Raw genomic sequence first — 14,883 nt, 5'->3', positions numbered from 1 at the left:
TTTATCTTATACATAAGGACATCCGTAAGAACTCTTCTTACTTTATATAATATAAATAGCTAACGATATGGTTTACAAATTGTATATATATTTAGTATGCTAATGTTTATCATATACGAAGTATGACAAAATCTTTGTATATGTAATAAGTGTCCAGATTTGCACTTGCGCGTAGAATATAGATATATCTAGATATTTTTATATCCAAAAATTCTTTTTTAATAAAGTGAATTTAATCAAAGAAGGGGCATTCTGACTGTTTGCTTGTTTTCTTGGAAAACAGATGATATTTGAATAAGATCAAGAAAACAGATGAGTTTTGATAAGATCTAATAAAAAATCGCAAAATGATTGTACATGTTTTGAGTAAACAAATAATTTTTATTACGGCATTTAAATTCTTAAGTTGAATGTTAGAGGCCCAAATTGATAAAAAATACCGTAAATTTTAAAAGCATTTTTACGAAAAATCTATTTCCAGTATTTCATTAAAGTTATTAATTAACAAACAGTTTATTCTTATTATTCCTCGACTAACAATTTAAAAACATATATTAGAAAATATGCTATTGTATTTGTAGAACCACGTGTGCTACGAATAGAAACTAAAACTGCCCCTCGCCCTAGCCAACCTGAAGTGGTGCTTAGTGATGGTAAGTGCTAGTCAATCCTGTAAATATTTGTATAGTAATTAAGATAGAATTATCAAACTAGCTGACCCTTAGATTGTACAATCCTTGTGAATAAATAAATCCATACAATATTATGGCATCCTATATTTATGTGTTAAATAAATGCTTCTTGTATTTTTGTAGTTTACCCAGTAGCAAAAATTTGAAACTAAATTTACGCAATGGCTTTTAAGTGTGTATTGTTTTTCTTTTGGTACAATGATTGTACATTCTATAAGTAAAAATAATTATCAATCTTATCGTGACAGTTCGAAATGTGGTAATTATACATGAACCAGTAAATGTCAATGATTATTGTAGCTGTTTTCTAGCCCGAAAAGATATCTATGACCTACGATCCATGCGCTATGTTTAACTTCCGATTACCTCGAAAACGATTATAATTTTTTCCCGATTACCTATTGTTTAATAGCTCCATGTTGCTCTAAAATAAATCGTAAGATTTATATTCTTTATTATTGGCGTTTCAATATGCTACCAGATCAAATTTTCGATTGCAGAAAATAATCGTTATTGATTAGAATTGTTGTTTGAATAAATCCAAACAATTTAAGAGCGCATGAGTCGTAGTCAATGATAATTTGGTGAAAAAATAATTTTATGATAGTCGATATTTACGGGGGAATGTTAATATTGGCCAATTTTCGAACACTTTCAAGGAAACAATTATAATTAAATTAGAGTAGTTACTATAAGTATAAAGTTTGTTTATTTTATCTTCCCATTTCCCTAGTAAAATATAACCGAAAATGATGGCATAATGGTAAGTGGTCATATCAAAACCAAACCAAAATTCTCATCAATAGAGAATAGAAATATCAAGATAGTGACCGCCTGTTTTGATTAGCCTTCATATTCATCTATTTTATTTTTTAATTAGTTAAAATATTTACTGATGTCATTTCAAAAGATATTTATTTCAGGGATAAAATTTACATATATAATGAAATAACTTTCTAATCAGTAGATATTTGTTAGTGTTAAATTTGTTATTATTTATTTGAAACTGATCTATCTATGTCTTTTATATTTGTTTCCATCTTTCATGTAAAGAGATTTTCAACTTTCCCCGAATTATCATGGATTCCTTCATGTATCTGCATGATTACCGAAAACCTTTTACTGGATTGCAGTAGTTTTATGTATGAATATTTGACTCTTCTATTTTTTAGAAACACAATCCTTCTTTTAGCACATAATTTCTTAAAGACATTTAAACGATTAAAAGATAATAATTAATTTAAAACAAAACCTTTTATTGTCAACTTCAAGGAGTTTTCAAACTTATGTTTGAATCTTTTAAATTCCTATGGATCAAGAAAAAGAGTCAGATTTAGGCCGTAGCTCATAGTACAGGAGCTCGCAACGTCGCGAAAATAAGAATTTCAATTATTTAAAACGATACAGAGTTATTAAAAAATAAAATAAGAAAATTTCAACATGACAAAAATTAAATAGATACATAACAATTCAATTGAGTTACATATGATAATAAATTTTTTTTTTTTTAATTTGTGATTGCTGCTGGATTCGAACTCGGTACTAGTAGTAGTATATTAGCGGCATAACAAGCGCGGCTATCTGATACACAAAGAAAAAATCATAACATTATAATTATATAATAATAATCTCATTTATAACATTTCAATATAATGTTTAAAATTAAAAAATTCAATATTCGATTTTTAGAAAAATGTGTTTTTTTTTTCAATTTCTGAGAGAATTTGCTTAGCTAAAGCAGCTCCTGCGCTACGAATTTTTATATTATTACTATGAGCTTTTACATCTTTTATGTAAAAATATTATATTTTTAAAATATCAATACTATTTTTAAAATATCAATACTATTTATTTAAAAATATGAGATATTATGACATAAATGATGAAATAATTGTACGAAAACTCTCATATTAATTATAAAACTTATAAATATTTCCGCGTGCTGCGCTAAATTCGGTTCTGCACGTAATGGATAGAATCTAAAGTGGACGATGAAGGAATGTGTCCCTAGAAACACGTAATTCGATCCTGATGTGCCCCAATAAAATATTATCCATATTTGATTTATTTTTAGATTTATAATTTTATAAATTTTATTATTATGCATGTTTATTACTCTGCATGTTTAGAATCGGATGTATCAACATTTTTGTCCATGGAACGGAAAAATAATGCACGCCTACCACCTAAAGGTAAAATTTATTTTGTTTTATATTTTGCGCTTTAATTTCATTATTTAAATAATGCATACGAGACATTAGATTTTTTATTTATTGATGAAAAATACTTGTATGCATTACCCCTTAACATTTTTTGAATATTGGTTTATTTTGCATGATGTGCATGTGATTGCTTTCTTTCATCTAACAGAGCAAACTACTGAAGATGCTCTCAATGACTTAAAACTATCATGGATCGCTGAACCTTATAAAAAACTGAGGGGAAAAGGTATGTGGATTTATCCAATATTCCCTGTGGTGTAGTAGAACTACATTTGGTTTTCATATAATTTATGTTGTTTGCACCAAATTTTCTTTACAGATTTTACAAATTATATATTTTTTATTTTTTATTGTTGTAAAAGTTCATGTATTGTACATTATGTTTAGCAATGTAGTCGTAAAGAAAAACTCATTTCTGTTGAATAGTTAAAATAAGAAATTTGAATATTATTTGTTTTTGTTTTTATTATTAAATTAAATTAAAAGGTTGTGGATTAATCGTACTTTATTAAAATTAATTTCAAATACATTCTGTTTAAAAAAGCATCGAGCATTTAAAAACTCCCAGTGAGAATTATTTTTAAAAAAAATTTCGTAAATTGAATGCTCCGTTTTTAATTATCTTGCTTAAAATGTACCCTATCAGTCAACGACTTTTCTTTACTGATCAAAAATCGAGATTACTAAATGACTAACCAAACCATCCTGGTTGAAATTATTGAATAATGAATTTCCTTCGAATTTTGTTTATAATGTATGCATAAACCAACAACAATGGTTTAATATTTTAATGAATAAATTTTAGAGAGAGTGGGCTTAAATTAGAATACTAATCGGAACCTTTGGGCAAATTTTATTTCTTTTTTGGGACAATTTTAATATGATAAAAATCCGACAGAAAATATTCAATTCTTAATTTTTTTTCGTTTAAAACATCAAGAACTTTTACAACAAATCATTTAATTTTGGAGGTTATAAATAGGCGTTTATACATCATCAACTTTCTTGGCTTTCATTTTTCACACTTAATCTTTAAACAAAATTAACTTTTAACAGAATAATATTCTTTTAAACTCTATAAACGTTTATTTCTAATCTTGTGTTGTTTCCTTGTTTTATTGAATGTGATTTTCAGTATGCTATTACTTACAGCTTGTGGGTATGTGCGGCAAAGTAGCGATGATGAATCAGCTACCTCAAGTAATACCTACAGAACCATTGGATTAACACGACCAAGCTCATATCTCATACCAAACCCTGTGCACTTTCATATAGCTCATCATACTTATACAGCACCACGCATGCGTCCAAAGCTTATAACAATTAATGCAAATGATAACAAACCTATTAATAAAAATTTAACAAATATTTTTCATAAAAATGATGCTTGTACACAAATGAATAGAATATTTTCTAAAGTACCAACTTCTGATGTTGGCACACAAATGAGTTCAAGTTCAAGTGAAACATTTATGCCTTTTGATACTACTGAAACGTTAAATTCCACCACTGTACTTAGTTTTAGTTCAGACGATACCGTTGAACAGACCACATTTATCGAATTACCAGATGTGAATAAAGGTCGTAAACCATATGTTGCCACAGCTTGTACTCCTTTCAATATTGAGAGTGACACTCCATCCGATTCGGATACTAATAATGATTATTTTGTCTCTGTTTATGATAAAGTGATGTTGGAATTAAACCAATATAGCGAAAATATTCAATCAAAATTTCTTATCGAATATGAAATGGATTCTATTGTTAATGAAGGCTTAGCTGATGAAAAAATTATTGAAAGTGGAATGTATTGTCGTTTTGATGATGATATTCCACGTGAAGATTTTATTTCCACATCCTCTAATGATAATTTTCTTCGAGTAAATTCAACCGCAACGAAGAAACCTCAAATTTCTGAAGCAGCAAATCAGTTGGATATTAATCATCCTTCACTATTTACGATTGAAGAGGAAAGTAATAGTGAATCCTCTGATATTGTGAAAGAAATGATCAATTCAGCTGATGAGATGACAGAAAAGGCAACAAATTTAAGCATAGATTATGACACTTTTAAAAATGTTATACTCGAAGCGAAAGAAACATTGGATGTGTCACTACAGGATTCATTTATTCTTATTGAGCAACCTAATCTTATTTCACAAGAAGGTATTGATTCTGAGCCTAATATTGGTTGTACTTCAAATGATAAGGACTCGACTCAAGTCGTTGATATCGAACATACCACGGATTCTGGAATAAATGCTGAAATTTCACCAGAAGTCGTTGATAATGAGCTTAATACTAAAAAGCCTTCAAATATTCCGACTTCACAAGAAGTCGTTGATATTGAAACTAATATTGATCAGACTACAAATTGGGATTTTTCATTAGTAGGAGCCCTAGCTGAGATTTCACTAGAAATCTTTGATAATGAACTTAACACTGACTATACTGTTAGGGCTTTAGGTGATGAGATTTCACTCAAAATCGTTGGCAATAAATCTAGCACCGATAGGGCAAATAATATGCTTTCCCAAGAAATTGATGATATTGAGCCAAACACTAACCTTACTTCAAATGCTGAAATTTTAATAGAAATCTCACACAAAGAATCTTATACCGATTGGGTCTCAAATGATGCAATTTTACCAGAAATTGTTGGTTTTGAATCTAATACTGATTGTACTTCAAATACTCCTATTTCATTAGATGTTTTTTACAATGACGTTAATACCGACAGCGTTTCAAGTGCTGCGATTTCACAAGAAATTGTTGAAATTGAAGTCAATTCGAATACTGAATGCATTAATAATGACGGTAACATTGAATTTGCTTCAAATGTTTTGAGAAATAACTTACAAACTGATTTAAATTCTGGAACTTCGGAAGAAGATGTTCACATCGAATTTAATGCTGATGGAGCTATGTCAGAAGTCTTCGACACTGAAACACAATATGAAACTATAATCGAGGATACAATTGTTTTTTTACTAGATGAAAATAAAAAAGACTCTGATGGATTATCTACATTTCAAGTAGATCCAGATTGTCACAAATTTAACGATTACAAAAGATCCGATATGAAAGAAAATTATATTTTGCATCTTGATTCAGATTCAGATTGCTGTACAACATCCGAATCAGCTGATATAAATATATTGCATTTGAATCATAATGAAAGTCAAAATGATATCTTGCATCTTGATTTAGATTCAGAGACAGATTACACAACATCTGAATCCGATGATATAAATATATATTATTTAAATCATAAAAACACCGAAAGTCCGAAAACATTTCTATGCGAAGAGAGTCATTTAAATTATGATGTTTCAAATGTTTCTGGAATTTTATTACCGAATTTTGAAAATAAAAAATTTGATTTTAACGATAATAACAAACAAAAATATAATATAAATAACACTTTTGTTAAAACTAGTCAATTTAATGAGGATTATTTGAATTTTGATAACATTTCAAATGTTTCTGAAATCATATTATCGAACAACGAAAATAGTAGAAATAAATTGATCAAGAAAAATAACGATAACAATTTCAATTTAAATAATATTTCAAATGTTTCTGAGATTGTATGGTCAAATTCCGAAATTATTAATCAGATCGAAAATAAAGAGAATAATTTCAATTTTAATAACTTTTCAAGTTTCGAAATTTCTAACAATAAGGTCCAAGATGTAACTATTAAGGATGCAAACAAATCACTTGATACGATTGGTAATATAAATCTCGTTTATTCAAATGATGATGATGCAGTTATCGTAGATTTTAATGGAAATAAAACTCCTCTGAAATATTCAAAAATTAATTTTCAATCAGTAAGTCATACTTATAAAAATTTTCACAAAAGAGACAACGATGAAGATTTTAATGATAACGAAATGAATTCGTTGTTACAATACTCAAGGAATTATTTTAAAACTTATGACGGTTTAAAATCGAATGTAAACGATATTATACCGATTTATTTCAATCAAACATCAATACTATTAAAATATCGAAAAATTGATTTCCAAACATTTGATAATATTTTTAAAGCAGATTTGCGTCATTACTTAACAACAACTACCTCAATGATAGATGAAAATAATATTATGGATTTAGATTGTACCGTAAAATTTTATAATGAAATTTTCCATCCAATGGACGATGATTATTCTAAATCAATCAAATCTAAAGATGAGATGAAATATTTTGACATCGAAAATAATGGAAATTATTTTTACAAAAATGAAAATTTTAAATATTTAAAAAATGTTAAAACATCTTGTTTGAATCGTAATTTAATTGATAGCAATAAAAATTTTTATAAATTAGTTTTTGATGATTGTTGTTTTGATCATAAAAATGCAGCTTCTATTGATCATTCAGAGCTGCAAATCAATCATGACAATAGAGTTACTAAATTCACTCATTCGCCAAAAAATATAGCTCATATATACCATACAAATTTACAGGAAATTTTTGAAATGTTACAAAATTCGAATTCATTTAAAAATTTAAGCTTGTCCATTCGCAATGACTATTTTATGCTTGATTTTACAAGTTTATTAAAAATTATATTAAAACATGTCGCCGATGTTGAGAGTAACAATCGAGAAAATAAATTAGTATGTTTCAATAATACAAATAATGGGCAAATCTATAATATTTTGAAAGTTTTGATTGGGTTTATATTTAAAAAATTCAATTTAGATTCACCATATTTATTAAAAAGTTCTTATTTAGATATCACAATTCATTATGATAATAATACAATTGAAGATATTATTTTTAAACTATATAATTCAAAAATTCAAATTGGTGAAGGCTCTCAAAGACAATTTGTTGATGGGGTGATAAATATTTGCCTTCAATCGGATACTAATAATTTTGAAATAAATTCAAAGTTAAATTTAGAAAAAACAAAAATTGAACCGAAGGATTCCGAAGTTAATGTTGCACAAAAAATAGTTTTACAAATATTCGACGATTTATTAGAAGGCGTTTATAAATTATTAAATGATCGTCAAGTTGTTCACGATGTATTAAATAATTTATCTAGGTCTGTATATGGTTCAAAACGTGGATATCAATTAGAAGAAACCGAATATTTGTTAACACCTGAAGATGTTCGTCATATGACCATTATCGAAAATAATATTTGTAATTTTATTTATAACTTCATTTATAATCATATCGATGATTACAATAATACCAAAAATATTAAAAGTGATAATATTTTTCAAGCACCGGGATATTTGGATCTATTACAATCGTTAACACGTTTATACACCGAATATTTTGGTAAATTTAATGAAATGAAATTTCATTTAATACAAAAACGTATAATGCTTAATTTATGTATTAAATTTGAATTTTTATATACAAATCCGTTAAAACGCGAATTAATAATAAAATATTTTACTCAATATATTGATCCGTCTTTTATTAATATTTATGAGCAAATTGAAATGTTTGTGAACGAAACATTAAAAACTGTAGTCGATGTACTTAAAAGCAACGATAAGACTCACGAGTTAGGTGAAGAACAAATACATTTGAGTAAAGCTGAAACAATTCAGGATAAAACAATAGTCCCTAATCAGAAAATAAATGAAGATGATTCAAAAATATCAATTTTTAATGTATCAGAACGAAAAAATGGTAGTTCGAAATATTGGTTTAATTTAAATACATCATCTTCAAGACGTCGCCATAGTTTTCCATTAACTCCACCAAAAAATTTGAAAACAAAATCTCAAAAGATTTCCAATCTCAATTTCCAACCCCCAAAAGCTTATCACGCAGATATGAATTCGACTTTATTTCCAAATTTTGAGTTATCTTCAATAATTGAAGAGAAAATCAATAAACATGAAATTTTTATAAAAAATATTTTAAATTCGTGTGTAAATGAAGCAATTCATATATCAAATATAGATTTTACTGAAAGCTGTGGCAGTATTTGTTGACCTTAATTGAAAGTGATTTAAGTTTGCGATTTTCGTATGTGATTCTAATAATTTTAGTGTACTTAAGTGTTTATATTACAATTATTTGCCAGGCTAGGTCGATGAAATAATTCGTTTTGTTGAATTTTGATTATTATTTTTTTTAAAGCCATCAATTATCAACACAGAAATATTGAGGCAAATGTGGAATTTTGTAACCTTTATTTTACATCTTTTACATTTAATTAAAAAAATAATCAAATTAAAGTTAATATTAATTAAAAAAAAAAAAGAAAGAATCACGGTTAAATAATATTTTTGATTGAAAGTGATGAGCATTTTGCTATAAAAGTGTAATTAAAGTGAATAAAAATACGAAATTTAATATTTTAATCGAAGTAGATATTTTTAAATACTGGAATTATCTTTAATTTTTAATATCTATAGTAGATATTTTTAAAATTTTATTTCCAAGAACATTAAAAAAAAAATTGTAAATATAAAAATGAATATTGATTAAATAAAATTGATTATTTAGGAAAAATTTCATAACACAAGTTTTAAATAGAAAAAACATTGAACTAAATTCTTTCTAAAAAGTTTCTGGGCAATAAATAATACGACGTTTTTATTTCATCGATTTAATATCCAAAGCACAATAATTAATTATTCGTATTAAATATCTCTAGTCTTAGCATAAACATATTATTTTATGATTTATGGTGATTCAAGTATTGGTGAAGGGTGATGTTTTTACACAATTTGAAAAATACACCATCTAGAAATTTATTTAGCCTGTAGATCAGGCTATGAACCTAATTCGCGTAGAATGTAGTGTTTTATACACAAAAAATTAGAAAATTCATTTTTTATGATTCACAAAGACTGCATTATTAGAATTATTATAGACAAGAAATTTATTAGAATTTTTATAGATTGCTTAATTTACTCTTTCATATGCACTTAGAATTGTTTAGAATTAAATGTAGATGTAAGTTAGTTAAGGAGGTAAGTTAACATAAAAATATATGTTAAATATATTTTCTATAAGCACTTAAGTATCTTCCCACTTAATCGTCTAAGCATTAATTTTTTTTACTTGAATATTATTTATTTATTCGAATTATAGATAGAAAAAACTTAAAAAAATTAGAAATAATTTTCTTTATCTTATTGGAAATAGGAGCAATATTTATTGTATTTTGAAATAATAATTTAAATTGTGAATATATCGTTTTATTTTTGATTATATTTGCGAAAATCAAATTTCTTTAATGTGAATGGCATGTAATTTTCAAAATATGTAACTCTTCAACAGAATCATTCATTTTGTTTTGTACGCATGATCATGCTACATTCTTGTTGTATTGCTTTCTTAATTTTTTTTTCAATAAAAGTTTAAAAAGTTTTTATAATGAAGTTACTACATTTACTTAGGTTCAACAATTTGAGTCAATTTAATCAATTATTGAAAATTAGTTTGCTTTTATTAGGAAACCTTACCATCTACTTCTGATAAGGTTCCTTATTGGATTTTAATTAACAATAATTATGAATTAAACTATTACTCAATTGTTTAGTCTTAGTGAGCGTAGTAATTCTTGTTTTGTACTAATGTATGTTTATCAAATTTTAATGATATAAAAATAACAGTGATCTAAAAATTACTGAGCAGTTTATATTTCTATAGGTTTTGTGGGAAAGTATATACATTTTATACACTAGTTGCCCTTATCAATTTTATGAGAAATCGGGGAGTATATGCAATAATCGAGAAATCAACGATACGTGAATAGAAATATATATACTTTTCAAAACAATAATATAGCAATTCTTAATTTTTTAATTCTGGAAAACAACTCCTCTTTTGGAAAAATGGAAAGCAATTTGTCGGACGTAAAGACGTAGGTCTTAATAAAAATGTATCTCTAAGTTTAGTTTAAAATAAATTATTTGTCTGTTTGCCGAAGCTAGTTTTAAATATTATGCAAAAGAGCTCGATTCGATATCAATCTTTAAACTCTGAAGGTTAAAATAGTTGTTTTCCAGAATCAAATTCAAACTTACGAAGAAATTAGGTTCAGAACTCGAAAACTGTATTTTGCATAAAAATGTCAATTTTTTTTTTATGCTACGTCATTTTTTATAAGCTTTGGTAAAATATTAGCTAGAAAATATTTCGGAATGAAGTTAGAAGATCTTGAAATTGAAATAATCCTATGAAGAATTAAGTTAACTTTATTTTAAATGGTATTTATTTTTCTTTACTTTTCTTTTATTATTTTACCTTTTTAAAAATATTAATTCTCATACGTTATATCGCTGCATGAAATATTAACCCCAAAATAATAAAATTGAGTGGTAATACTAATAATAAGTAGCAAGTATATTTTTAGTTATTAACTTAGTAACTAAATTCTCTTGTTTTTGATGTTTTAGGCGAGAATACCGTAAATGGTGACCATTCCGATGCCCACATGAGTACTTTCTCACAGAGTAGTAAAGAAGTAAGTCTACTAAAATAAAATTTATTTCTATATGAGTTTAGTTATTAATTGGAAATTTGTTTTATTAGGGTTCACCTACAAAAGATTTATCAGTGTCTGAAGATTCTCCGAAGAAGGATAAGAAGAAGAAGAAGGGATTAAGAACTCCTTCTTTCCTTAAAAAGAAAAAAGAAAAAAAGAAGGTAGTTGAAGCATAGGTATGTATTTTTAAAAAAATCGCCCTATTTTACTACATAACAATTGTGAAAGTAATTTCTTTTATGCAAATGACGAAAAATTAAAGATACGACAAACGAAAATATGAAATATGTTACATATATCTGTAGGCTGAGCATTCAGTTGTTCCAAAATGACGTTTTATGTCAGATAGATCCTGGCGACCAATTAACATAGGATAGCTAAGCTATTAATTATCTAAGCACTAAAATTTTATACATGTGTCAAGCTCAACAAATTAGAGCTCTTCACAGAAGATTTCGAGTGATACGATGAAAAATATTCAACCAAAAACAAAAATCGGATTCATTTAATGATTGAGTGCATAGTTTCTGTGATATCGTTCAAAATCCTATACGAAGAGCGATCTTTGGAACAATTTCATACAAATTTGAAAAGAGTGTCAAATGAAAAATATATTATCGTGATTTTTTGGCTCTAATTACTATCTAAGAAAAATTTCTTTGCTCCATTTTTTATAATTTTTCAAGTTAGAACACAAAAACTTGGATGGAATTAAAATAGTAAAATTCACAAAAATTTTTTAAGTGAGCAAAATATACTATCGTTTTGAGAATTCAAGAACACAAATGTTAATTAAATATATAAATATTAAACTTTCATAAATCGTCAAAGAAAGGGATTATACTTACGCGACATAAACTAGGCGGGTACACAAAAAGGTGACGAAAAGTAACTTTCCGAGTTTAGGCCGAAAATGTCTAATTTTAGGCTAGTTCAGCGTAGCTTTATGGATGCACCTTATCCAAAAATTTCTTAATCATTTTGATCGTCACATATTCTACAATTACGCTATTTACTTGTAGGTAAAACGTCATTATATGATTACTATACAAAGTTAAATTTTTTTTTTTAATTACAGATACACTGCCTCATTATTGATAAACTCTAAGTTAGAGATTATTTTATAAGCCGCCTCCACCCACCCGCGTGATGAGAAGCCACTCTTCGATTTGTTGCGTTGCTGCCTCATTGTTGTTGTGGTGTTCTAACCACGTTAAATAATTATTGCATTTGTTTTGTTCGTAAAAAAAAAAAAAAACATTTTAATTAATCGAGTTTTTCACAAACTATCGAAGAATCAATTTAAAAAAAAAAAAAACAAAGTATATATATATATATGTTGCAATTTGAGAATAGTGGAGGATAAATAAAATAAAATAAAAAAAAAACATAAAAAACAAACTACAAGAGAAAAGAGAAAAAATATTTGAGTTATATTTAATATATAATGTATTTGTAAATGAATTTTAGCTAAATATGCTTTTTAATACAAAACTTACAATTTTATTTTTTACTGTCCATATAAAATTTAATTCAATGAACATATATACAGAGTGTATCTTTGAACATGGTACCTCTGTATATATGTTTATGGTATTTAATACCTAAACTTTTTTTTTTATAGTGTATTATGCAAAATTTTATATTTATAATATTATTATATTGAGAGTAGCCTGTCTAAAAAGTAAGCAATGATGTTATATTTAAAATTTTATAGATATTATAAGCTCAGAGAAAGAGTTGATGATGTATATTCGTTCAAAGTTCGTTTTTTAATGTGTATTGTTATTAATAATTTTTATTTGATTTCGAAATTTTATACATCACATTTTATTATTATTCGAAAAATTGGCATTTTTATTTATTTGACGTGGAATTTTTTTAGTGACAGTGACATGTAACGAAAAAAAAGGAAAAAGGATTACACAATTCTCATTATTGCAATATATCTTCGTCTTAAAATCGTGTACAAAGACAAATTTTATTAGTCTTAGCGAGTAGTTTTGAATCATAGTTTAACCGTTATAAATTCCTAACTTGGATATAAACATTTTTCTTCGCATTTATCATATAGAGTTATAACTCCGATTGTGTAAGTACAAATAATTTCTTATTCGCTGAAATTAAGCTTAGTTTAATCTACTCTTAACTAATTTTAAAAACTTTTACCAAGTCAACAGAAATGCATTGAATTTTAAGGTTCCAGTGTTTCCAACAAGAACTTTCATTTTAATTTATTCAACGATTAATAGTTTTCTGAGAAATGTTATACTTTAATTTTGAAATTAGCTTTCTCGGTTATTCTGATAGCATGTTTTTTCCAAGAGAGTTTTTCAGTTACTATTTTATACAATTTTGGATTTAATTTACGAATTTTTGCCCAGCTGTTGACTTTGAAAGCTTCAAACGTTGCTGGATCATTGTATTAAACTTAAAGACAAAATTTAACATAATTCCAGAAGGAGGAAGTTTATCTCTAAGGAAGTAAGCGTGTTAAACAAAACATGCAATCTAACTGGCTAATCCAATTGTCAGCTCTGCTTTATTTTCGAAAAAATAAGGTTCGCATAACATTATGCATTGAGAAAACTTTACCAATATAGATAATTTTCCGATTAAGCTGGCTAAATAGAGGAGCGTTTTATTTCCAGCGATATCAAGCAGTACGAATCTTCTGGTAATCAGTCTTCACCAATTTGTAGAGAATTTTTTCTAAATGAAGATTATTTTGAAAGACATAAAATAAATAGGGTGTAATTTAAAATGTAAGATCTTTGTCTTGTAGTTTATTTGTTAGAATTAAATGCATTGTTTTTGACCTATTGATAGCCAGCTATGACTGTGCTGGTGGCAAATCTATCGTGAATAAGTGATAAATTGATCGAATGTATTTTAGGAGTACTTTTTAAAAAAAAATTAAAAATCTAATACACTTTATATCATAATTAAATTGTCACAATTGAGATATTTATCAGTTCTCTGAGAATTACAAGACTGTTTTATTTAATTTGCCAATCATTATTATTAAATTTTATTAATAACAATACATAAGAATATATTATGTTTACATTTTTTGTAAAATTAAGTTAGTTATAGAGGAAGAATTGAGGGCATACAATTTTTTTGATTTATATTAAAAAGTTATAAGAAGACGTTTGTGTGTAAAAAAATAAAGATAAATATATTGTTGCACAATTCACGAAAATCTTAAGTGTTCATTAATTACAATAATGTTTAAAAATTCCAAAAGATATGATCCAGCAGCATGATTTTACATTGATATTATTACTAGATTATAAAATTGGAAAAGCTTGAAAAATTTGCCTAAATAATAATACACTGCCCTCTATGTTTCGTTGCTAACATTTTTTATAAAAACTTAATACATAAATAGAACAAAAAAATATTGCGATAAAAATCGTTAAAAATATTATTAAAATAAATAATAATATATTTATATTTTAATTATTAAAAATTATAAACTATTTAT

At 26.3% G+C, this 14,883-nt stretch overlaps 1 protein-coding gene across 5 annotated transcripts in view; it reads left to right on the top strand.

Annotated features, from left to right (window-relative positions):
- Positions 1 to 12,743, top strand: part of LOC123299082 (protein hu-li tai shao) — an 89,965-nt gene extending 77,222 nt beyond the window's left edge. For 2 of the 5 annotated variants that reach the window (XM_044881296.1, XM_044881297.1), the window contains 5 exons: positions 582 to 653; positions 2,822 to 2,884; positions 11,305 to 11,372; positions 11,441 to 11,569; positions 12,472 to 12,743. In XM_044881296.1, the coding sequence (XP_044737231.1) occupies positions 582 to 653; positions 2,822 to 2,884; positions 11,305 to 11,372; positions 11,441 to 11,569 (332 nt within the window). In that variant the 3' untranslated portion in view covers positions 12,472 to 12,743. The remainder of the gene's footprint in view (positions 1 to 581; positions 654 to 2,821; positions 2,885 to 11,304; positions 11,373 to 11,440; positions 11,570 to 12,471) is intronic. The other 3 variants (XM_044881299.1, XM_044881300.1, XM_044881298.1) reach the window with 2 other exon arrangements.
- Positions 12,744 to 14,883: the final 2,140 nt, after the last annotated feature.

The sequence above is a fragment of the Chrysoperla carnea genome, chromosome 4 (genome assembly GCF_905475395.1).
Source record: "Chrysoperla carnea chromosome 4, inChrCarn1.1, whole genome shotgun sequence".
NCBI classification, from domain to species: domain Eukaryota; kingdom Metazoa; phylum Arthropoda; class Insecta; order Neuroptera; family Chrysopidae; genus Chrysoperla; species Chrysoperla carnea.
Note: the sequence above shows the minus strand (reverse complement) of the source record. Positions and strands in the feature narration are given on the sequence as shown.